This window comes from Mobula hypostoma, chromosome X1 (assembly GCF_963921235.1).
Source record: "Mobula hypostoma chromosome X1, sMobHyp1.1, whole genome shotgun sequence".
Taxonomy (NCBI): domain Eukaryota; kingdom Metazoa; phylum Chordata; class Chondrichthyes; order Myliobatiformes; family Myliobatidae; genus Mobula; species Mobula hypostoma.
This window is the reverse complement of record NC_086128.1, coordinates 72478982-72504416: the sequence shown is the minus strand read 5'-3', so window position 1 is coordinate 72504416 and position 25435 is coordinate 72478982. Positions and strand designations below refer to the sequence as shown.

The 25435-nt window shown below is 55.6% G+C and overlaps 2 protein-coding genes across 2 annotated transcripts in view; one reads left to right on the top strand and one right to left on the bottom strand.

Moving 5' to 3' along the window:
* pgap3 (post-GPI attachment to proteins phospholipase 3) overlaps window positions 1–15823 on the top strand; it is a 49445-nt gene extending 33622 nt beyond the window's left edge. The window contains exons 7-8 of the mRNA XM_063038055.1: window positions 7432–7636; window positions 11926–15823. Coding sequence (XP_062894125.1) covers window positions 7432–7636; window positions 11926–11989 — 269 coding nt within the window. The 3' untranslated portion in view covers window positions 11990–15823. The remainder of the gene's footprint in view (window positions 1–7431; window positions 7637–11925) is intronic.
* A 147-nt stretch (window positions 15824–15970) lies between these two features.
* Window positions 15971–24671, bottom strand: LOC134340613 (phenylethanolamine N-methyltransferase). The gene is made up of 3 exons (XM_063038056.1): window positions 24463–24671; window positions 22579–22786; window positions 15971–20225 (listed from the first exon to the last, which is right to left on the bottom strand). Exons 1-3 carry the CDS (start codon window positions 24605–24607, stop codon window positions 19799–19801), a joined length of 780 nt encoding a protein of 259 aa, XP_062894126.1. The 5' UTR covers window positions 24608–24671; the 3' UTR covers window positions 15971–19798.
* Between the last annotated feature and the right edge of the window lie 764 nt (window positions 24672–25435).

Below are 25435 nucleotides of genomic sequence, written 5' to 3'. Positions count from 1 at the left end.
TACATGGAGCTTGGAAAAATAGAGGGTTATGGGTGACCCCAGGTAATTTCTAAGATGAGAACTTTTTTGGCACAGCTTTGTGGGCCGAAGGGCCTGTATTGTGCTGTAGGTTTTCTACATTTACTAGACAAACGACGTTAAACTAAAATGCTTCCATCTCTGTCAATGATGGTGCTAATCTCCTAATCCCCCAGTGGTCCTGGACCACCTCTTTGGTCGTTGTGGACAGTGCGTGTTCCCTCTCACTGCTTACCCAGGCACAAACATACCCCCCGAACATAGCCAGGCAGTCTGCCCAGGCAGATCCCCACGGCACCTGTTTCTGGGAGGCACGGATAGCTGTTTTCACCAGCCCCAGGAGCAAGTTTACAAGGATGTCCTCATCCCCCCCCCATGCCCCCCTCCTTACTGGATAACCTATATAAATAGGGTGGGGCTAAAATAGAACCAGAAGGTGAGAAGCAGCCCACTCAGATATGCAGAAAGGGGCTGCAGCCTCACACACCCCATGTACGTGTGGTACACGGTCTCCTCCAGCCCACAGAAATGACATGCGGCTGGGAGATCCGTGTCCAAACTAGAGAACTTACTGCAGGGCCCCGCTCTATGCAGCAGCCTCCACCCCAGATCCCCCAGGTGCATGGGTAGAACTCCCTCTGGGGGCCCCACCCTCGCCTCCAGGTGGAAAGACTGACCGCCATGGCATGTCGGGACGGTGGACAAGGGCGAGGAAGTGGAGGGTGTGGAGCAGCAGCCCATACAGGTACCTCCTGCCTGCATCCCTGGATGGGGCTGTGGGTGTCGATGAGAGGCGGCTCCAGTTGTGTGGGCTCGGCTCTCGGATGAGATGGCGGGGCCTGGGCCCCGACAAGCATCTCCGGCGGTGCAGAGCTGAGCCCGGCCCGAGTCGTTCCGCGCCCACGTCCGTTGAGGCAGGACAGGACTCCACCCGCTGCCAGAGGCAGCCATGTTCCAGACTCTCAGTAAGTCCCGATAGAAACCGGGCAACATAGTCATAGTCATAGTCATACTTTATTGATCCTGGGGAAAATTCATTTTCGTTACAGTTGCACCATAAATAATAAATAGTAATAAAACCATAAATAGTTAAATAGTTATATGTAAATTATGCCAGGAATTAAGTCCAGGACCAGCCTATTGGCTCAGGGTGTCTGACCCTCCAAGGGAGGAGATGTAAAGTTTGATGGCCACAGGCAGGAATGACTTCCTATGACGCTCTGTGTTGCATCTCGGTGGAATGAGTCTCTGGCTGAATGTACTCCTGTGCACAACCAGTACATTATGTAGTGGATGGGAGACATTGTCCAAGGTGGCATGCAACTTGGACAGCACCCTCTTTTCAGACACCACCGTCAGAGAGTCCAGTTCCATCCCCACAACATCACTGGCCTTACGAATGACTTTGTTGATTCTGTTGGTGTCTGCTACCCTCAGCCTGCTGCCCCAGCACACAACAGCAAACATGATCGCACTGGCCAGCACAGACTCGTAGAACATCCTCAGCATCGTCAGGGAGTTTCACTCTGTGAGCCTGTCCGTGCTGTGGGAGTGTGTGAGAGAACGGTGTAGAGGGAGTTTCACTCTGTCCCTCTTTGTGAGTGTTTGATGGGACAGTGTAGAGGGAATTTCACTCTGTGAGCCTGTCCGTGCTGTGGGAGTGTGTGAGAGGATGGTGTAGAGGGAGTTTCACTTTGTCCCTCTGTGGGAGTGTTTGATGGGACAGTGTAGAGGGAGTTTCACTCTGTGAGCCTGTCCGTGCTGTGGGAGTGTGTGAGAGGACGGTGTAGAGGGAGTTTCACTCTGTCCCTCTTTGTGAGTGTTTGATGGGACAGTGTAGAGGGAGTTTCACTCTGTGAGCCTGTCCGTGCTGTGGGAGTGTGTGAGAGGATGGTGTAGAGGGTGTTTCACTCTGTACCTCTGTGTGAGTGTGTGATGGGACAGTGCAGAGGGAGTTTCACTCTGTGAGCCTGTCCGGGCTGTGGGAGTGTGTGAGAGGACAGTGTGGAGAGAGTTTCACTCTGTGAGCCTGTCTCTCTATGGGAGTGTGTGAGAGGACGGTGTAGAGGGAGTTTCACTTTGTCCCTCTGTGGGAGTGTTTGATGGGACAGTGTAGAGGGAGTTTCACTCTGTGAGCCTTCCAGGCTGTGGGAGTGTGTGAGAGGACAGTGTGGAGAGAGTTTCACTCTGTGAGCCTGTCTCTCTATGGGAGTGTGTGAGAGGATGGTGTAGAGGGTGTTTCACTCTGTCCCTCTGTGTGAGTGTGTGATGGGACAGTGCAGAGGGAGTTTCACTCTGTGAGCCTGTCCGTGCTGTGGGAGTGTGTGAGAGGACGGTGTAGAGGGAGTTTCACTTTGTCCCTCTGTGGGAGTGTTTGATGGGACAGTGTAGAGGGAGTTTCACTCTGTGAGCCTGTCCTTGCTGTAGGAGGGTGGGAGTGTGTGATGGGACGGTGATATAGATAAAGATAAAAGATTAGCTTTATTTGTCACACGTACGTACATCGTATCTTTTGCATCTACGATGAAGATAGTTTAGGGATCTACTGGGGGCAGCCCATAGATGTCAGCACACCTCCGGTGCCAACACAACAACATCACAACTTCCTAACCCTAACCCGTGCATCTTCGGACCGGGGACGGAAACTGGTAACCCAGAGGAAGCTCACGCGATAACGGAGAGAACGTACAAACTTCTTACAGTCAACGGCGGGAATTGAACCTGGATTACTCCCGCTGTAAAGCATTACGCTAACCGCTACACTGCGGTGCTGCCCATTGTAGGGGGATAGGAAGATTGCCACGGGGTCACAGGGTGAACCTACAAACCATGGTGGTGGCGAGGCTCGCTCTCGGGCTCGTGACTGGCCGCTTCTCAATACCCCAGGGGGGCAGCTGAGGAGATGAGTGCGCCTTCGGTGTTCCAAGGTTTCACGGCCCTGGGGACTGGCTGATTCTAGGCCGGTGAAGCTGACTGAAGAATCTTGGGACAACGTCAGTCAGTGTCTGTGTGTGTGTGTGCGCGCGTGTGCGCTTCTCTCTCTCTCCCTCTCTCCCACTCTCCCAGACGTGTGTGATGGGGACGTTGGTCTGTGGATGCGTGTGACCGGGACGTTGTCCCGTGGTCGTGTGTGACGGGACGTTGTCCCGTGGACGTGTGTGACGGGACGTTGTCCCGTGGACGTGTGTGACGGGGATGTTGGCCCATGGACGTGTGTGACCGGACGATGACGTGTGTGACGGGACGTTGGTGTGCGGACGTGTGTGACGGGGGACGTTGTCCCGTGGACGTGTGTGACCAGACATTGTCCCGTGGATGTGTGTGACGGGGGACGTTGGTGTGTGGACGTGTGGGACGGGATGCTTGCCCACGGACGTGTGGGACGGGGGACGTTGTCCCGTGGACGTGTGGGACGGGGACGTTGTCCCGTGGACGTGTGTGACCGGACATTGTCCCGTGGACGTGTGTGACGGGGACGTTGTCCCGTGGACGTGTGTGACGGGATGTTGGTGTGTGGACGTGTGGGACGGGATGCTTGCCCGTGGACGTGTGTGACGGGGACGTTGTCCCGTGGACGTGTGTGACCGGACATTGTCCCGTGGACGTGTGGGACGGGGACGTTGTCCCGTGGACGTGTGTGACCGGACATTGTCCCGTGGACGTGTGTGACGGGGACGTTGTCCCGTGGACGTGTGTGACGGGATGTTGGTGTGTGGACGTGTGGGACGGGATGCTTGCCCGTGGACGTGTGTGACGGGGACGTTGTCCCGTGGACGTGTGTGACCGGACATTGTCCCGTGGACGTGTGTGACCGGACATTGTCCCGTGGATGTGTGTGACGGGACGTTGGTGTGTGGACGTGTGTGACGGGGGACGTTGGCCCGCGGACGTGTGAGACGGGATGGTTGCCCGCGGACGTTGGTGTGTGGACGTGTGGGACGGGGTCGTGTGTGACCGGACATTGGACTGTGGACGTGTGGGACGGGGGATGTTGTCCCGTGGATGTGTGTGACCGGACATTGGACTGTGGATGTGTGTGACCGGACATTGGACTGTGGACGTGTGTGACGGGACGTTGGTGTGTGGACGTGTGGGACGGGGGACGTTGTCCCGTGGACGTGTGTGACCGGACATTGGACTGTGGACGTGTGTGACGGGGACATTGTCCCGCGGACGTGTGTGACCGGACATTGGACTGTGGACGTGTGTGACGGGGACATTGTCCCGCGGACGTGTGTGACCGGACATTGGACTGTGGACGTGTGTGACGGGGACATTGTCCCGTGGACGTGTGTGACCGGACATTGGACTGTGGACGTATGTGACCGGACATTGGACTGTGGACGTGTGTGACGGGGACGTTGTCCCGTGGACGTGTGTGACCGGACATTGGACTGTGGACGTGTGTGACGGGGACGTTGTCCCGTGGACGTGTGTGACCGGACATTGGACTGTGGACGTGTGTGACGGGGACATTGTCCCGCGGACGTGTGTGACCGGACATTGGACTGTGGACGTGTGTGACGGGGACATTGTCCCGTGGATGTGTGTGACCGGACATTGGACTGTGGACGTGTGTGACCGGACATTGGACTGTGGATGTGTGGGACGGGGGACGTTGTCCCGTGGATGTGTGTGACCGGACATTGGACTGTGCACGTGTGTGACCGGACATTGGACTGTGGACGTGTGTGACGGGACGTTGGTGTGTGGACGTGTGGGACGGGGGACGTTGTCCCGCGGACGTGTGGAATGGGGACATGTGGGACGGGGACGTTGTCCCGTGGACGTGTGTGACCGGACATTGGACTGTGGACGTGTGGGACGGGGGACGTTGTCCCGTGGATGTGTGTGACCGGACATTGGACTGTGCACGTGTGTGACCGGACATTGGACTGTGGACGTGTGGGACGGGGGACGTTGTCCCGTGGATGTGTGTGACCGGACATTGGACTGTGGACGTGTGTGACGGGGACATTGTCCCGCGGACGTGTGTGACCGGACATTGGACTGTGGACGTGTGTGACGGGGACATTGTCCCGTGGATGTGTGTGACCGGACATTGGACTGTGCACGTGTGTGACCGGACATTGGACTGTGGATGTGTGGGACGGGGGACGTTGTCCCGTGGATGTGTGTGACCGGACATTGGACTGTGCACGTGTGTGACCGGACATTGGACTGTGGACGTGTGTGACGGGACGTTGGTGTGTGGACGTGTGGGACGGGGGACGTTGTCCCGCGGACGTGTGGAATGGGGACATGTGGGACGGGGACGTTGTCCCGTGGACGTGTGTGACCGGACATTGGACTGTGGACGTGTGGGACGGGGGACGTTGTCCCGTGGATGTGTGTGACCGGACATTGGACTGTGCACGTGTGTGACCGGACATTGGACTGTGGACGTGTGGGACGGGGGACGTTGTCCCGTGGATGTGTGTGACCGGACATTGGACTGTGCACGTGTGTGACCGGACATTGGACTGTGGACGTGTGTGACGGGACGTTGGTGTGTGGACGTGTGGGACGGGGGACGTTGTCCCGCGGACGTGTGGAATGGGGACATGTGGGACGGGGACGTTGTCCCGTGGACGTGTGTGACCGGACATTGGACTGTGGACGTGTGGGACGGGGGATGTTGTCCCGTGGATGTGTGTGACCGGACATTGGACTGTGGATGTGTGGGACGGGGGACGTTGTCCCGTGGACGTGTGTGACCGGACATTGGACTGTGGACGTGTGTGACCGGACATTGGACTGTGGACGTGTGTGACGGGACGTTGGTGTGTGGACGTGTGGGACGGGGGACGTTGTCCCGCGGACGTGTGGAATGGGGACATGTGGGACGGGGGACGTTGTCCCGTGGATGTGTGTGACCGGACATTGGACTGTGCACGTGTGTGACCGGACATTGGACTGTGGACGTGTGGGACGGGGGACGTTGGACTGTGGACGTGTGTGACGGGGACATTGTCCCGTGGACGTGTGTGACCGGACATTGGACTGTGCACGTGTGTGACCGGACATTGGACTGTGCACGTGTGTGACCGGACATTGGACTGTGGACGTGTGTGACGGGACGTTGGTGTGTGGACGTGTGGGACGGGGGACGTTGTCCCGCGGACGTGTGGAATGGGGACATGTGGGACGGGGACGTTGTCCCGTGGACGTGTGTGACCGGACATTGGACTGTGGACGTGTGGGACGGGGGACGTTGTCCCGTGGATGTGTGTGACCGGACATTGGACTGTGGATGTGTGGGACGGGGGACGTTGTCCCGTGGATGTGTGTGACCGGACATTGGACTGTGCACGTGTGTGACCGGACATTGGACTGTGGACGTGTGTGACGGGGACGTTGTCCCGCGGACGTGTGGAATGGGGACATGTGGGACGGGGACGTTGTCCCGTGGACGTGTGTGACCGGACATTGGACTGTGGACGTGTGGGACGGGGGACGTTGTCCCGTGGATGTGTGTGACCGGACATTGGACTGTGCACGTGTGTGACCGGACATTGGACTGTGCACGTGTGTGACCGGACATTGGACTGTGGACGTGTGTGACGGGGACATTGTCCCGTGGACGTGTGTGACCGGACATTGGACTGTGCACGTGTGTGACCGGACATTGGACTGTGGACGTGTGGGACGGGGGACGTTGTCCCGTGGATGTGTGTGACCGGACATTGGACTGTGCACGTGTGTGACCGGACATTGGACTGTGGACGTGTGTGACGGGACGTTGGTGTGTGGACGTGTGGGACGGGGGACGTTGTCCCGCGGACGTGTGGAATGGGGACATGTGGGACGGGGACGTTGTCCCGTGGACGTGTGTGACCGGACATTGGACTGTGGACGTGTGGGACGGGGGACGTTGTCCCGTGGATGTGTGTGACCGGACATTGGACTGTGCACGTGTGTGACCGGACATTGGACTGTGGACGTGTGGGACGGGGGACGTTGTCCCGTGGATGTGTGTGACCGGACATTGGACTGTGGACGTGTGTGACGGGGACATTGTCCCGTGGATGTGTGTGACCGGACATTGGACTGTGGACGTGTGTGATCAGACATTGGACTGTGGATGTGTGGGACGGGGGACGTTGTCCCGTGGATGTGTGTGACCGGACATTGGACTGTGCACGTGTGTGACCGGACATTGGACTGTGGACGTGTGTGACGGGACGTTGGTGTGTGGACGTGTGGGACGGGGGACGTTGTCCCGTGGATGTGTGTGACCGGACATTGGACTGTGGATGTGTGTGACCGGACATTGGACTGTGGATGTGTGTGACCGGACATTGGACTGTGGATGTGTGTGACCGGACATTGGACTGTGGATATGTGTGATAGGACGGTGTCCTATGGTTCCGCTGTTCTCTGGTGCTGACACTGTGCCATGTGTGCTTCCAGGGCTGCTGAACATGCTGTGGTGGCTGGCCTGGTGTCTGCAGAACCGTACGCGCCTGCCCTACGTGTGGAAGTGCGCGCTGGTGATGGTGATGTTGCAAGGGCTGGCTCTCCTCGAGCTGCTCGACTTCCCGCCGCTGCTCTGGGCGTTCGACGCTCACGCCATCTGGCACTTCAGCACCGTCCCCGTACCGTTTCTCTTCTACAGGTGAGTGAGCCCACCCTTTCACAGCTCCGCTTGCTGTGGCCGGCCCCTCCCAGACCCACCTCTCACCTTCTGGCCTGTCATCCTTCCCCTCAACTTCTCATTCTGGGGTCTTCTCCCGTCAGACTGGGTAACCCCCCCTCCCCGAGCTGAGCAGGTCTTCCAGCACCATAAACCCGGCTGCTTCCCGGGCCAGTGTCACCTTTCGAGAACTGGTGCACGGCTCCCACGCTGAATCAGGTTCCCAGCTCCCGCTCGCCGTCTCCGACTTCTCTACGCTTCCAACTTTAGGATTCAGTACATCTTATATTCCATCCAGGCAGCCTCCAACCTGATGGCAAGAACCTCCATTTCTCCTTCCAGTGATTTTTATTTTCATCTCCCCCTTCCCTCTTCTCTCATTCCCCACTCGGCCTCACCTCTCCCTGGGTCCCCTCCTCCTTCCCTTTCTCCCACGGTCCGCTCTCCTCTCCTGTCAGATTCCTTCCTCTCCAGCCCTTTGCCGTTTCCATCTATCACCTTCTCCTTTCCCCTGTCCTCCTTCCCTTTCTCCCACGGTCTACTCTCCTCTCCTGTCAGATCCCTTCCTCTCCAGCCCTTTGCCGTTTCCATCTATCACCTCCTTCTTCCTCCTGTCCTCCTTCCCTTTCTCCCACGGTCCGCTCTCCTCTCCTGTCAGATCCCTTCCTCTCCAGCGCTTTCCCTTTCCCACTCACCACCTCCCAGCTTCCCACTTCATCACCCCCGCCCCCACCCACCTGGCTTCCCCCTGTCACCGTCTCGTGTCTCCTCCTTCCCCTCCCGTTGCCTTCTTATTCTGCCTTCTTCCCGCTTTCCCTTTCCCGTCCCGAAGAAGGGTCCCGGCTCAAAACGTCGATGGTTTGTCCCGCTCCAGAGGTGCTGCCTGACCTGCTGAGTTCCTCCAGCGTTTTGTGTATGTATCTGTGTGTGGTGTATTCCCCATTTCTTGGTTCCCAGTGAGGATTTACACCATCTCCAAAGCAGAGATATTTACTATTCCCTTCCACATTCACAGAAGGTTCAGCTGTCAGTTTTATGCTCCTGTGGGTTTTTGTTTGTTCTCGATCTCCCCTCTTCATCTTCATTTTCAAAATATCTGTTTACTGAGATACAGTAAATCGAGCCTCACCGATTAGCAATCCCCTGATATAATCTAGCCCAATCACGGTTCAATTTACAATGAATCAGAATCAGATTTAATATCGCCAGCAAATGTCGTGAAGTTTGCTAACTTAGCGGCAGCTGATAATGTAGGAAGAAAAATATAAATAATTAATTCGATTGATTTCTGTAACTGTATATATTTATATAAAATAGTTAAATTAAAGATAGTGCAAAAACAGAAATAGTAAAACGAAGGTAGAGAGGTAGTGTTCATGGGTTCAGTTCAGAAATCGGATGGCAGAGGGGAAGAAGCTGTTCCTGAATCGTTGAGTGTGTGTCTTCGGGCTCCTGTACCTCCTCCCTGATGGCAGAGAGGAAGAAGCTGTTCCTGAATCGTTGAGTGTGTGTCTTCAGGCTCCTGTACCTCTTCCCTGATGGCAGAGGGGAAGAAGCTGTTCCTGAATCGTTGAGTGTGTGTCTTCAGGCTTCTGTACCTCCTCCCTGATGGCAGAGGGGAAGAAGCTGTTCCTGAATCGTTGAGTGTGTGTCTTCAGGCTCCTGTACCTCCTCCCTGATGGCAGAGGGGAAGAAGCTGTTCCTGAATCGTTGAGTGTGTGTCTTCAGGCTCCTGTACCTCCTCCCTGATGGCAGAGGGGAAGAAACTGTTCCTGAATCGTTGAGTGTGTGTCTTCAGGCTCCTGTACCTCCTCCCTGATGGCAGAGGGGAAGAAGCTGTTCCTGAATCGTTGAGTGTGTGTCTTCAGGCTTCCTGACGGTAACAATGAGAAGAGGGCATGTCCTGGGTGGTGGCGATCCTAAATGATGGGACGCTGCCTTTCTGGGGGAACCGCTCCTTGAAGGTGTCTTGGATGCGACAGAGGATGATGCCCGCGATGGACTGACTAAGTTTACAATTCCCTGTAGCTTCTTATGATCCTGTGCAGTGAACCCCACCTCCCCAACCCCCATACCAGATGATGATGCAACCAGTTAGAAGGCTCTCCTGGAACATCTGAGGAAGTTTTCGCATTCTAGGTGACAAACCAAACCTCTTCAAACTCCTAATGAGATATAGCCACTGTCTTGCCTTCTTAAGCTACCGATTAGCCCGACCAACCGGTACGTCTTTGGACTGTGGGAGGAAACCCACGCGGTCAGGGGGAGAACGTACACGGGCAGTGGTGGGAATTGAACTTGCGTCGCTGGTTCTGGAAGGCGCCGTGCTAACTGTACCGCACAATGTAGCAGTTTGTACGTCCTCCCGGTGACCACGTGATTTCCCCCCGGGTGCTCCGGTTCCCTCCCCCAGTCCAAAGGCGCACTAGTTGGTAAGTTAATTGGTCTTTGTAAGTTGTCCCACGCGTAGGCTAGGGTAAATTCGACATGCTGGGCATCACAGCTCGAAGGGGCAGAAGATCCTATTCCTGCACTGTCACTCTGAACAAACAAATAAATAAACATTGTTGTTCGCGAGGCCCCTGCCTAAAGGGAGATCTTTCCCCTCTCGCTCTGAGGCTGCTGATCAGGATTTACTGCCGCTCGCATCTCTCCTGCCTTTCGTTTATTCCTTTCCAGACACTTGGAGACGCGCAGCCTGGTCACGTGCTTTGTCGTTTTGTGGCAGCAGCACGTGGAACAGAGAAGAGTCCGGCACAGGAACAGGCCATCTTAATTTACTTTTTAGCTGGATCCCAGAACGTTGTGCCAATCCAGCTAAAACGTAAATTAAAATACTCCAAACACTAATCCCTCCGACCTGCACCAGGTCTATCTCCCTCCATCTCCCTCGCATGCATGTGCCTACCCAAACGCCTCTTAAAACCCTCTAATGTATTTGCCTCTACCACCAGATTCCAGGCAGCACATTCCAGACATCCACCACTCTCTCTGAGTGAAACACTTACCCCGCACATCCCCCTTGAACCTACCCCCTCTCACCGTCAATGTCCTCTGGTGTTAGACATTTCAACCCTGGGAGACAGATACTCCCCGTCCACTCTGTCTACACCTCTCATAATCTTGTAAACCTCTATCAGATCTCTCCTCGGCCTCCGGTGCTGCAGGGAAAATAACCCAACTTTGTCCAGCCTCTCGTGATAGCGCACATTCTCTAAACCAGGCAGCATCCTGGTGAACCTCTTCTGCCCCCTCTCCAAAGCCTCAGGGTCCTTCCTACAGTGGGGTGACCACAACTGTATACAATACTCCAAATGCGACCTAATCAAAGTTTTAAAGAAGTCGCCACATAACCAGCATATCATTATTGCGAAGAAGCCACGACAGGGCCCATATTTCATTGGGAGTATGAGGGGATGTGGTATGTCACCAAAGACTCCAGTAAATTTCTACCGATGTACTATGAAGATCATCCTGACTGGTCGCATCACCGCCTGGTATGTTGGGTGGGGGCCAGTGCACAAGATCAGGAAAAGCTGCAGAAAGTTGTAAACTCAGCCAGCTCCATCATGGGTCCTATATTTCCTAAAGGGGGGAGTTCCTGGCATTGCAGAACTCTGACATCAAGGTGCTTCACAAAGAGCTGCAGCTAAAACTTCAGTAGCTACTTTGTTAGGGAACCTCCTGTCCTTATTAAAGTGGTCACTGAGTGTGCGTCCGTGGTCTTCTGCTGCTGTCGCCCGTCCTCTTCAAGGTCTGACATGTGTGTTCAGAGATGCTCTTCTGCACACCACTGTTGTAACGTGTGGTTGTTTAAGTTACTGTTACCTTCCCGTCAGCTTGAACCAGTCTGGCCATTCTCCTCTGACCTCTCTCGTTAACACAGAACTGCCACTCACTGCATTTTTTTTTGTTTCTCGCACCATTCTCTGTAAACTTTAGAGATGGTTATGCGTGAAAATCCCAGGAGGTCAGCAGTTTCTGAAACACTCAAGTCACCCCATCTGGCACCAACGATCATTCCACAGTCAGATTCACTTAGATCACATTTCCTCCCCCCGTTCTGATGTTTGGGTCTGAACAGCAACTGAACCTCTTGACCGTGTCCACGTGCTTTTATGCATTGAGTTGCTGCCACACGATTGGCTGATGAGATATTTCTATTAACCAACAGTTGTACCTGATTAAGTGGCCACTGCGTATTAACAGTTGTTCTTTGTTTCCCCACCCCCCCCAACCAACCCCTCCCTGGCCCTCCCCACCCCACATAGCTTTCTGGTTGACGACAGCCTGCACCTTCTGGCCGTGAGGAGAGACTATCGAAAGGTGGAATGAGCCGGGGACGGCTGTATAACTGAACGAGACGTTGGCACTGATATTGTTGCACCTTTTCTGAACTCTTCACTGTGTGGGTCCATTCCTGGCGTGTGAGTCTGCGGACAGTGTTGGAGCCCGGGCTTCTGATCCTGCGTCGGGGAGGACGTGATTTTCGGTGAAGGGTTTGATGATTCGAGGTGTGAAGTTGGAGGTAAAGGTGTGTGTGGTGTGTGCGCGCGATACCAGACGCCGCCACCGAGGGGCACACTCTGCCACGGCTTCAGTGACTCCGGACCTCCATGTGCCAACGTCACCCCCTCCCCTCTGCCCACCACCTGCGGAATCCAAACCACACCAGCCAAAGCCCTGAGCTGCCTAGCCTAGAATGTAGAACAGTACAGGTCCTCAGTCCACGATGTTGTACCAGCCTTTTAACCTACTCTTCCCTCCTACATAGCCCTGTATCTTACCACCCATGTGTCTATCCAAGACTCTCTTAAAAGTCCCTGATGTACCTGCCTATACTGCCATTCCTGGCAGCGCGTTCCACGCACCCACCACTCTGTGTAAGGAAAGCTACCTTTCATGTCAGCCCTATACTTCCCTCCGATCAGCTTAAAATTGTCTCTGGCTGCCCGCTCGATCTATGCCTTGTGCCATCTTGTACGGCTCTATCAAATCACTTCGCTCCAAAGAGAAAAGCCCGAGGTCGCTCAGCCCTTCCTCGAAAGACTGGCTGGTAAATCTCCTCCGCACCCTCTCTGAAAGTCCCGCTTCCTCCTTATACTGGACCAGAACTGAGCACCACACTCCCAGCAACACACATCCCTCCCCACCGATCTCCCTCCTGGCACTTATCCTTGTAAGCGGAACAAGTGCTACACATGCCCTTACACTTCCTCCCTTACCACCATTCAGGGCCCCAGACAGTCCTTCCAGGTGAGGCGACACTTCACCTGTGAGTCGGCTGGGGTGATATACTGCGTCCGGTGCTCCCGATGTGGCCTTCTATATATTGGCGAGACCCGACGCAGACTGGGAGACCGCTTTGCTGAACACCTACGCTCTGTCTGCCAGAGAAAGCAGGATCTCCCAGTGGCCACACATTTTAATTCCACATCCCATTCCCATTCTGACATGTCTATCCACGGCCTCCTCTACTGTTAAGATGAAGCCACACTCAGGTTGGAGGAACAACACCTTATATTCCATCTGCGTAGCCTCCAACCTGATGGCATGAACATTGACTTCTCTAACTTCCGCTAATGCCCCACCTCCCCCTCGTACCCCATCTGTTATTTATTTTTATACACACATTCTTTCTCTCACTCTCCTTTTTCTCCCTCTGTCCCTCTGAATATACCCCTTGCCCATCCTCTGGGTTTCCCCCCCTCCCCCTTTTCTTTCTCCCTGGGCCTCCTGTCCCATGATCCTCTCATATCCCTTTTGCCAATCACCTGTCCAGCTCTTGGCTCCATCCCTCCCCCTCCTGTCTTTTCCTATCATTTTGGATCTCCCCCTCCCCCTTTCAAATCTCTTACTCACTCTTCTTTCAGTTAGTCCTGACGAAGGGTCTCGGCCCGAAATGTCGACTGTACCTCTTCCTCGCGATGCTGCCTGGCCTGCTGCGTTCACCAGCAACTTTGATGTGTGCCAGTGAAACCATACTCCCAAGTGTGTTCTAACCAGGGTTTTACAGAACTGCAGCGTTACCTCATAGCCCTTGAACTCAAATCTCTAAAACTAATGAACGCCAGCCCAACATAGCCCTTCTGAACCGCCCTGCCTTCTGCGCTGATAATGCCGCTGGTGCGGTTTTGGGCCTCAGTATGTTGTGGCGTCGTGTCTGCCCAGGGAACAGCTTCCGCCCGTCAGCAGGCCTGCCTTGCGAGCAGCCATTCCTAATGCATTACCCCTGTCCATCCCCCATCCTCCTCCAAAGCCTGCTCCCTGCTTTCTCACCCACCATTCCCTGGGTCCCGGGACCCAGAGCACACTGAGTGACCCTGGCCTGCGAACTCTGCCCGCTGAAAGTCAGGGAAATGTTCTGAATAACGTTGATAAATCTGTGACTTTTCTTCGCACTTTGTGGCCAGTACGTAACCTTTGGCCTCCTGACCCTTGGCACTGTGAGTCATTCACCCCCCCGTCGGTGGGAGTATCCGCGCCACCCAGGGGTGCTAAAGCTTCCGAATGATTCCCGACTCCTGACTGCGTGTAAACGAGAGGATTTCCGTCTTGTCAGGAGCGGGTGATTTTGACGTGAAGTGGGCCTGAGACAGTTTTGTATTTCCACTTTGCCTTTATTCTCAAAAGTTTTGCGGAAGTTTTGCTTTCACACACGAGCGACGCAGGTGAAGCTTTACAGATGAGTTCGGAAGAGTGCGGCGCGCGAGGACACGACGGAGTAGCTCTGCTCAGGCCGAGGCGCGGTCGATCATGGCGGGGAAGTTAGGAGCGCGGTCCAATTGCAGACCTGCCTGCCGCGGACGTTTTACTGAACGTTCAGTCATGTGGCCCCACTGGCGACCTGTCCCGCGGTGAGACACCACACCGCGGCTGGAGCTGGAAGCGTGATTCCGGGACAACAGAAGAGGTTTTACGCCAAAGTGGAGAGTCTGAAAAAGCGCGGATCATTCCCTGTGGGACAGGAGTCTGAACATGATTGGTTGGGAGTCTGACCTTATACAACATAGAACACCACAGCACAGTACAGGCCCTTCGGCCCGCAATGCTCTGCCGACCTTTAAGATCAATCTAACCCTCCCCTCTATTTCTTAAATGTCCCTAATGTACCCGCCTCTGTCACCATCCCTGGCAGGGCGCTCCACACACTTACCTCTGATATCCCCGCTATAATTTTCTCCAATCGCTTGAAAATTATGGCGATTTCTGCCCTGGGAAGAAGTCTGTGGCCGTCCACTCTACCTATGCCCTCTTATCATGTTGTACACCTCTCTATCAGGTCACCTCTCATCCTCCTTCACTCCAAAGGGAGAAGCCCAAGCTGGCTCGGCCCGTCGTCATAAGCCAGGCTCTCCAATCCAGGCAGCACCCTGTTGAGTCTCCTCGGCACTGAGACCGAGAATGGAGAGGCACCCCTTATCCTTCGCTGCAGAGAGGAAGGCTGGAACGCACTCAGCCTTTCCTCACCAGACACGTGAACGGAGTCTGAGAAAGTTTCCCCGTCTGGACTGCCGGGCGGAGGGAGGTTCTGACCCCAGCAACGTGATGGGGCTGCTGATCTCGGAAAGGATAGGCTGGCATTGGAGAGCGCCCAAAGGAGGTTCACAGGAATGAAAGGGTTAACGTATGAGGAGCGTTTGATGGCTGTGGGCTTCTACTCACTGGAGTTTAGAAGAGCGAGGGATAACCTCGTTGAACCCTAACAAATGCTGAAAGTCCTCGGTAATGTGGATGTGGAGAGGATGTTTCATATCGTGGGGGAGTCTAGGAACAGAGGACACAGTTAGAGTGGATGTGGAGAGGATGTTTCCTATAGTGGGGGAGTCTGGGACCAGAGGGCACAGATACAGTGGATGTGGAGAGGATGTTTCCTGTAGTGGGGGAGTCTAGGACCAGAGGACACAGATAGAGTGGATGTGGAGAGGACGTTTCCTATAGTGGGGGGGGGGGGGCGGTCTAGGATCAGAGGACACAGATTGAGTGGATGTGGAGAGGATTTTTCCTATAGTGGGGGAGTCTAGGACCAGAGGATACAGATAGAGTGGATGTGGAGAGGATGTTTCCTGTAGTGGGAGAGTCTAGGACCAGAGGACACAGATAGAATGGATGTGGAGAGGATGTTTCCTGTCGTGGGGGAGTCTAGGACCAGAGGGCACAGATAGAGTAGATGTGGAGAGGATGTTTCCTATAGTGGGGGAGTCTAGGACCAGAGGACACAGATAGAGTGGATGTGGAGAGGACGTTTCCTATAGTGGGGGAGTCTCGGACCAGAGGGCACAGATAGAGTGGATGTGGAGAGGATGTTTCCTATAGTGGGGGGAATCTAGGACCAGAGGACACAGATAGAGTGGATGTGGAGAGGATGTTTCCTATAGTGGGGGAGTCTAGGACCAGAGGGCACAGCTTCAGAATAGAGGGACGTCCCTTTAGAGCAGAGATGAGGAGGAATTTATTTAGCCAGAGGGTGGTGAATCTGTGGAATTCATTGCCACAGGCGGCTGTGGAGGACCAGTCATCGGGTAAATTTAAAGCAGAGGTTGATAGATTCTTGATCTGTAAGTGTGTCAAAGGTAGGAGAGTGGGGTTGAGAGGGATAACAAACCAGCCGCAATGGAATGGTGAAGCAGACTCGATGGGCCAAATGGCCTGATTCTGTTCCTGTGTCTTTTGACACAGAGTGGGGGGGGTGTGGTAGGAGGGGGTGAAGCTGGGGCTGCCGGAAGGGCCCATGTGGGTAGGGGAGGGTCACGTTGTGCCCCGCTGCCGCTGTCAGTTCCTCTCTCTGGCCTTGTGGTCTGGGAGGGGCAGCATTCTGGCTCTTTCCCCACCCACCCTTCCGGTAAAACCCCTCACCTCCCGATACCGCGAAATGAGGGAGGGGATATTATGTCGGAGAGCAGCGTCCTGGCCACGTGCCCGTGTGCCAGTCGGGGCAGCCAGGGGGTATGGGAGGGGTCGTGGCCCCGGTGGTAAAGCTGGTGACCCAAAGCCCCCTGACAATGGTCCGCAGGTGCTGCAAAGCAGACAAAACGGCGGAGGTGTTCTCAGCAGGTCAGGCAGCGTCCCTGGAGGGAGAGTTCAGAGTAAGGTTGTTATCTGTCACCATCTACCAGCCTGAGATTCATGCACTGCCGGGCATTCACAGTAGATGCCAAGAGAAACAGTAGAATCAATGGAAAAACCCCGCACGACAGAGACGGGCAAACAACCACTGGGCAAAATGTGTCAATATAAAAGAGAACACGGAATAATTGTAAATAAATAAGCAATAAATATCGAGAACACGAGGTGTGGCGTCTTTAAAATTTAAAATCAGATCCCGATGAAGGGCCTGGGTCCAAAACGCCGACTATTCTCTACTCTCCGCAGATGCTGCCTGGCCTGCTGAGTTCCGCCAGTGTTTTGTGTGCGTGAGGGAGTCTGCCGATCATTGCTTATCCCACCTTCCCCCTCACCTGCCAGCTCGTACTCCCCCACCCACCCACCTTCCCCCCCTCACCTGTTACCTGTCATCCTCCTCTCCTCCCCCCCCCCCACCCCCGCCATCATCATCTTCTCCTGACTTCTGCCACCTTCCTTTCCAGTCCTGGTGAAGGGTCTTCCTTTATTCCCTGTCCTGTCTGCGGTTTGAATGTATCAGCTATTATCAGATTGTATTTAAATGCGGCAGTCAGCCAGTGGACACAGGGAGCGCGGGACCGGGAGTGACGGTGTAATTTGCGGGGGCGGTGGCGTTAGACTCCCGGGGTGACTCTCAGTGAGGGCGTTACTCGTGCTCCGACACAGAGTAGCCAGGGACGATGCTCTGGCCATACCGTAGTGACATCGTGGCAGTGTCCTGCTGTTACTGGTCCAGTGACCCGGCCGGTTCCCCACCACTCTCCGTATTCTCGATTTATTTAGAGATACAGCAAGCAGCAGGCCCTTCGAGCCGCCGATTGACCACAGCCTAATCACGGGACAATTTACAATCACCCGGTAACCTACCGGCCCGTCTTTGGGCCGTGGGGGGGGGGGGAACCCCCGCGTTCACAGGGAAGAACGCACAAAATCCTTATGGGTGACGTCGGAATCGCACTCTGAACTCCAAACTCCACAATCGGGGGGTGGGGGGGGGGTGACTTCACTGAAACCTATCGAATGGTGAAAGGCCTGGATACAGTGGGCGGGGGGGATGTTTCCTATAGTGGGGGAGTCTAGGACCAGAGGACACAGATAGAGTGGATGTGGAGAGGATGTTTCCTGTAGTGGGGGAGTCCAATACCAGAGGACACAGATAGAGTGGACGTGGAGAGGATGTTTCCTGTAGTGGGGGAGTCCAATACCAGAGGACACAGATAGAGTGGATGTGGAGAGGATGTTTCCTATAGTGGGGGGAGTCTCAGACCAGAGGACACAGATAGAGTGGATGTGGAGAGAATGTTTCCTATAGTGGGGGAGTCTGGGACCAGAGGACACAGATAGAGTGGATGTGGAGAGGATGTTTCCTACAGTGGGGGAGTCTAGGACCAGAGGACACAGATAGAGTGGATGTGGAGAGGATGTTTCCTACAGTGGGGGAGTCTAGGACCAGAGGACACAGATAGAGTGGATGTGGAGAGGATGTTTCCTATAGTGGGGGGGTCTAGGACCAGAGGGCACAGATAGAGTGGATGTGGAGAGGATGTTTCCTGTAGTGGGGGAGTCTAGGACCAGAGGACACAGATAGAGTGGATGTGGAGAGGATGTTTCCTACAGTGGGGGAGTCTAGGACCAGAGGACACAGATAGAGTGGATGTAGATAGGATGTTTCCTATAGTGGGGGGAGTCTAGGACCAGAGGGCACAGATAGAATGGATGTGGAGAGGATGTTTCCTATAGTGGGCGAGTCTAGGACCAGAGGACACAGATAGAGTGGATGTGGAGAGGATGTTTCCTATAGTGGGGGGAGTCTAGGACCAGAGGACACAGATAGAGTGGATGTGGAGAGGATGTTTCCTATAGTGGGGGGAGTCTAGGACCAGAGGACACAGATAGAGTGGATGTGGAGAGGATGTTTCCTATAGTGGGGGAGTCTAGGACCAGAGGACACAGATAGAGTGGATGTGGAGAGGATGTTTCCTATAGTGGGTGAGTCTAGGACCAGAGGGCACAGATAGAGTGGATGTGGAGAGGATGTTTCCTATAGTGGGGGGAGTCTAAGACCAGAGGGCACAGCCTCAGAATTGGGGGCTGTCCGTTTAGAACAGAGATGAGGAGAAATTACTTCAGCCAGTGGAAATCTGTGGAATTCATTGCGAAAGATGGGTGTGGGGGCCAAGTCACTGAGTAAGTTTAAAGGGGAGGTTGATACTTATTGATTGGTTGGGCCTGAAGGGGTACAGGGAGAAGACAGGAGATTGGGGCTGAGAGGGAAATCAATGGGCCAAATGGCCTAATGGCACCAGCGGCCGGGTTCAGTTCCCGTCACTGTCGGTGTGGAGTTTGTGCTTTATCCCCGTGACTCCCGGGATTCCTCCGGGTGTTTCCACAGCCTAAAGACGTACGGGTGAGTGGGTTAATTGTTCGCGAGGCTGTCATTGGGCCGTGCGATCTTGTTGTGCGGGAACCCCGCCCCCCTCTCTCTAAGCTGCGCGGCAGCGCCGTAACTGAAATGCTCCCACGCACATAGCCTTCGTTGCCGCACAGCTGTAATAAAGACAGATGCGAAAAAGTTTGTGAAACGTTGAAGATTATTGTACTGTGTTTCGTTTTACCCTTCAATTAATTAATAAAAAGTGTGTGATTTTTCGATTTTCATATTCAGAGTAGGCATATCACACAAAGTACTGCGCAGTTTTCAGGCCGTGTAAATATTTCCTGCTCGGAGCAGTGGTTAGCCCGAGCAGCTATAAAAGAAACAATGAGGTAGCAGCGTTGGCCGGAGTGGCCTGTGACCGTGCTGTATCTCTGAATCAAGACTAACTCATCGTGTTTATCCCTGATCAAAGGGTGAGGCGGGGAGCAGGGAGAACTAGCTGTACGTGTACTGGGAGAGGGGTGGTGGGATCGATGGGGTCGTTCCCCGGGGAGTGGCAGGGTGCGGGCCGAATGAACTCGCCTGAAACTGAAAGACGAGACCACATGCGACGTCTCGGCACTTTGAATGGGAATGTTTTCCGGTCAGAGCTTCTGCGCTTGAAGGTAAAACACGCCCGTCACGTCGTCCACGCCGGTTTTGAGCTCGGGGGGCATGGTGTAGGTTTTGAAGACACAGATCCGGTAGCCGGACCTGCTCACCGCCTCCTTCACGTACCCTTCGTCCACGGGGACGACGCTGAGTCTCACCTCCCCGGCCAGGTAGTAGGACTCGCCCAGCGCCCCGATCATCAGCAGGAAGCCGCCGGGCTTCAGCAGAGACGTGATGTTGCTCAGGGCCCGCTCCAGCGACTCCTTGTCCGAGCACACCGACTCCAGGCAGAAGGTGGTGCTGATGGCGTCGACTGGCTCCAGCACCCGTGGGTGCAGGGGCTCGGCCTTCATGATGTCGCAGTGACAGACGTCTTTGATGGCCTCCCGCATCCGCTGCTCCCTCGCCTGCCACTGGTCACTGCGTCAGCGGATCAACATGTCACCAGACGTCCCACACCGGTCACAGCACCCCACCCCCCCACGGTCACCCTCCGTCCAGTGCCCGCTCCCCAACCCCGGCCTCACAAATACCGAGACGTGCCCTCCACCCACGGTAGCGTCGCGGTCAGCGACCCGGGGTTCAATTCCCGCCGCCGCCTGCGAGGGGTCTGGACCTCGGCCCCCGTGGCCGCGTGGGTTTCCTCCGGGTGCTTGCGCTTTCTTCCCACGGTGCGGGTTAGGGTGAGTGAGGTGCGGGTGCGGGTGCGCTTGCGAGCGGTGCTGGCCGCTGATGCAAACGACTCACTTCACCGTGTGTTTCGATGCGCATGTCACAAATAAAGTTAGTCAAAAAAAAATTAACACCCCCCCCCAAAAAAATTCCTTTCCTCATCACCCACCCTGGAGATACTTCCATCTCGTTCACCCCTTAACCTCTAAGTAACGGCGTTGGGTTAACGGCTCTCCGTCACGAAGAAGCGTCCACTCCAGCCCGATCCTTCCAAGACCCCCGGGCCTTTTTGAGTTCCAGTCAAGTCGCAGCCCACCAACTCTTTCCTGAGCGTCAACCCAAACTGCTTTCAAAGCACTGACACCTGTCCCCGCACAAGGCGACTCGGGATGTGATCTCACGCCCTCCCAGCCTGGTGCGGGGCGAATGGGTTTACCCCACCAGAAGGGACCTGACTAACTCCAAATCAGAGGGGTCTTGGGGTCCGAGTCCATAGGACACTCACAGCTGCTACGCAGGTTGACTCTGTGGTTAAGAAGGCATACGGTGCATTGGCCTTCATCAATCGTGGGATTGAGTTTAGGAGGGAAGATCTAATATAGGACCCTGGTCAGACCCCACTTGGAGTACTGTGCTCAGTTCTGGTCGCCTCACTACAGGAAGGACGTGGAAACCATAGAAAGGGTGCAGAGGAGATTTACAAGGATGTTGCCTGGATTGGGGAGCATGCCTTATGAGAATAGGTTGAGTGAACTCGGTCTTTTCTCCTTGGAGCGACGGAGGATGAGAGGTGACCTGATAGAGGTGTACAAGATGATCAGAGACATTGATCGTGTGGATAGTCAGAGGCTTTTTCCCAGGGCTGAAATGGCTAACACGAGAGGGCACAGGTTTAAGGTGCTGGGGAGTAGGTACAGAGGAGATGTCAGGGGTAAGTTGTTTACACAGAGAGTGGTGAGTGCGTGGAATGGGCTGCCCGTGGCAGTGGTGGAGGCGGATACGATAGGGTCTTTTAAGAGACTTTTGGATAGGTACATGGAGCTTCGAAAAATAGAGACCTATGGGTAAGCCTAGTAATTTCCAAAGTAAGGAGATGTTCGGCACAACTTCACGCACAGCACGCTGGAGGAACTCAGCAGGTCGGGCAGCATCTGCGGAAACGATCAGTCGACGTTTCGGGCCGGAACTCTTCGTCAGGACTGTAGAGGGAAGGGGCAGAGGCCCTATAAAGAAGATGGGGGAGGGTGGGAAGGAGAAGGCTGGTAGGTTCCAGGTGAAAAACCAGTAAGGGGAAAGATAAAGGGGTGAGGGAGGGGAGGCAGGGAGGTGATAGGCAGGAAAGGTGAAGAAGGAATAGGGGAAAACAATGGGTAGTAGAAGGAGGCGGGACCATGAGGGAGGTGATAGGCAGCTGGGGGAGGGGGCAGAGTGAGATAGGGATAGGGGAAGGGAGGGGGAGGGAATTACCGGAAGTTGGAGAATTCTATGTTTATGCCAAGGGGCTGGAGACTACCCAGACGGTATATGAGGTGTTGCTGCTCGGCACAGCTTTGTGGGCCGAAGGGGCTGTATTGTGCTGTAGGTTTTCTAAGTTTCTATGTTTTAACTCAGTGCGATTCCGACATCTGTCACTGATACTGACCACAAGGCACTGGAGGGGCCACTCAGCCCGTCGACTCTGTCCCGCCATTCCATCACGGCTGATTTACTATCCCTCTCAACCCCATTCTCCTGCTTTCTCCCCGTAACCTTTGACACACCGAATAATCAAGAACCTGTCAACCTCTGCTTTAAATGCACCCCGATGACTTGGCCTCCACGGCCGTCCGTGGCAATGAATTCCACAGATTCACCACCCTCTGGCTAAATAAATTCCTCCTCGTCTCTGTCCTAAATGGGTGTCCCTCTATTCGGAGGCTGTGCCCTGGTTAACCAACCTCTACTCAATGGCTGACCTGGTCACTCACACCGGATCTACTGAGGTCGCTGCCCTTACCCCTCACACTGACCCCCTCACACTGACCGATTAGGGAGACACTCAGCAGGAGCAGGACCCCCCCCCCTCTCCCAACGCCACCAGACTGGCCCCCGGCGGACTCACCTCCTGCCCTCCAGGCCACACACGTACTTGACGTAGGGGCTCCAGTCGAAGGCGCCTGGCTCGGCCCGCAGCCACCTGCGCAGCTCCTCCCGGTTGCTCTCCAGGTAGTCGGACAGGATGACGGTGGTGAAGAAGTCACAGGCGCTGATGACCTGGTAGAGGGTGGGTCCGGAGCCGATGTCCAGCAGGGTCTGGCCCCGGATCTCTCCTGTGGACAGCACGGGGTTCTGGTTACAGCTGCCCCTCACCCCGGCCGCCCGACACAGAAGCAGGCCTGAACGTGCACCTCTTCACGACCACTCACACACCTGGACACAACTTACCATGGTCGCACACACCTGACCCTACCTGTACACATCCACACACACCTGACCTCACCTCACCATGGTCGTACGCACCTGACCATACCTGATCACATCTACACACACCTGGACACACCTCACCATGGTCGCACACACCTGGCCATACCTGAGAACATCCACAGACACCTGGACACACCTCACCATGGTCGCACACACCTGACCCTACCTGTACACATCCACACACACCTGACCTCACCTCACCATGGTCGTACACACCTGGCCATACCTGAGAACATCCACATACACCTGGCCACACCTCACCATGGTCGCACACACCTGACCATACCTGATCACATCTACACACACCTGGACACACCTCACCATGGTCGCACACACCTGGCCATACCTGAGAACATCCACAGACACCTGGACACACCTCACCTTGGTTGCACACACCGGACCCTACCGGAGCACAGCTACACACACCTGACCATACCTGTACACATCCCCACACACACCTGGCCATACCTCACTATGGTCGCACACATCTGACCATACCTGTACACATCCACAGACACCTCACCATGGCCGTACACACCTTGCCATACCTGAGAACATCCACACACACCTGACCACACCTGTACACATCCACACACCGCACTGAGCCCTCCCCTTCACCCACCCCTCTCCGTCCTCGGGTGCCTGACCCCTGGACAAGACAGAACCCGTTTCCCACCACCACCCCTCTCTGGTCCCTGGACAAGACTGACCCCTCTGCTCCACCAACCCCTCTCCGGTCCCTGGACATGCTTGACAACCCCCCCCCCCACCAACTGCCCCTCTCTGGCCCCTGGACAACACTGACCGCTCCTCTTCGCCCACACCTCTCTATCCCCTGGACAACAGAGAACCCCTCCCCTTCTCCCACCCCTCTCCAGTCCCTGGACAAGAGAGAAGCCCCCCCCCCCCACTTTACCGACCCCTCTCTGGCCCCTGGGCAAGACTCATCCCATCCCCTTCACCAACCCCTCTTAGGCCCCTGAAGAGGAGGGAAGCCCCCCACTTCACCCACACCTCTCTAGCCCCTGGACAAGAGAGAAGCCCCCTCCCCCCACTCTACCCACCCCTCTCCCTTCTCCACTCTTCTCCAGCCCCCTGGTCAAGACTGACCTCTCCCCTCGACCCACCACTCTCCAGCCCCTAGGCAAGACTGACCTCTCCCCTTGACCCACCACTCTCCAGCCCCTAGGCAAGACTGACCTCCTCCCTTCCACGCTCTCCTCTCCGGCCCCTGGACAAGACCTTCCGGCCGCCGGTCAAGACTGACCTCTCCCCTCCACCCACCACTCTCCGGCCCCGAGACAACACCGACCCCCCCCCCCCCCCGCTCCACTCCAATCCGGCCTCTGGACTGGCCTCTCCCCTCCAACCACCCCTCTCTGGCCCCTGGTCAAGACCTGATTCCTCCCCTCCACGCGCTTCTCTCTGGCCACTGGACAAGACTTGATCCCTTCCCTCCCCCCACCCGCTCTGCGGCCCCTGCAACCCCACCCCCACCCACCCAGCCACGCCGGCCCCTGACCTGTGGAGAAGGAATCAGCGAGACAGCGGAGTTTCCAGGGAACCACGCTGTCCTCCCGCTCGAAGTTGGCCCTGGGAGGTGTGTAGTTGTTTTGCAGGTAAGCTCGGGGGTTAAAAAGCTGATACCTGTCGGCATCTTGCGCCATCCCTCCCGCCAAGGTGACCCTGACCGTGTCCGTGGTGCACACCGGCACTGTCCAGTCACGGGGCGGTGGCGGTCAGTTCTCGCCGTCTGGCCAGATGCACACGGCGGAGCGAGCTGTGTGGCCGAGAGCAGGCGGGCGGTGTTGAGGTATTTATGCTCGGCGCAGAGACCGCAGCCCCGGGGGCAGGAGTCAGGATGATTTCATTAGCGAGGTGCAGGGACTGCGGTAAACACCGTTATCACTGATGGACATCTCTGTCAACCTGCAGGCTGGGCGCAGATGCATCTAATTCTCCACTTTCTGGCCGTGACCGGGCGGGGTTTATCTGATCTCCGAGCGCAGCCCAGGGGATGCGGCGGGGTCCCTGCGAAGGAGTCGCTCCGCGGGGGCAGGCGACCGAGGGGCAACCGGTCCAACCTGGGGGACCTTCGGAAAGAGTCAGAAAATAGGCTCGTCATCAGACCATGAGATAGAGGAGAGGATTAGGCCATTTAGCCCGTCGAGTCTGCTCCACCATTTCATTTTCCCCCTCAGCCCCAATCTCCCTCCTCACGCCCTCCACCCATCGCCGTGTCCCTTCATGCCCTGCCTAGTCAAGAATCTTTCAACCTCTGCCCGATGACTTGACCTCCAGAGCTACCTGTGGCAACAAATTCCACAGATTTACCACCCTCTGGCGAAATAAATTCCCCCTCATCTCCATTCTAAAAGGATGCCCCTCCATTCTGAGGCTGTGTCCTCTGGTCCTAGACTCCCCCACTACAGGAATCATCCTCTCCACATCCAATCTATCTGTGTCCTCTGGTCCTAGACTCCCCCGACTATGGG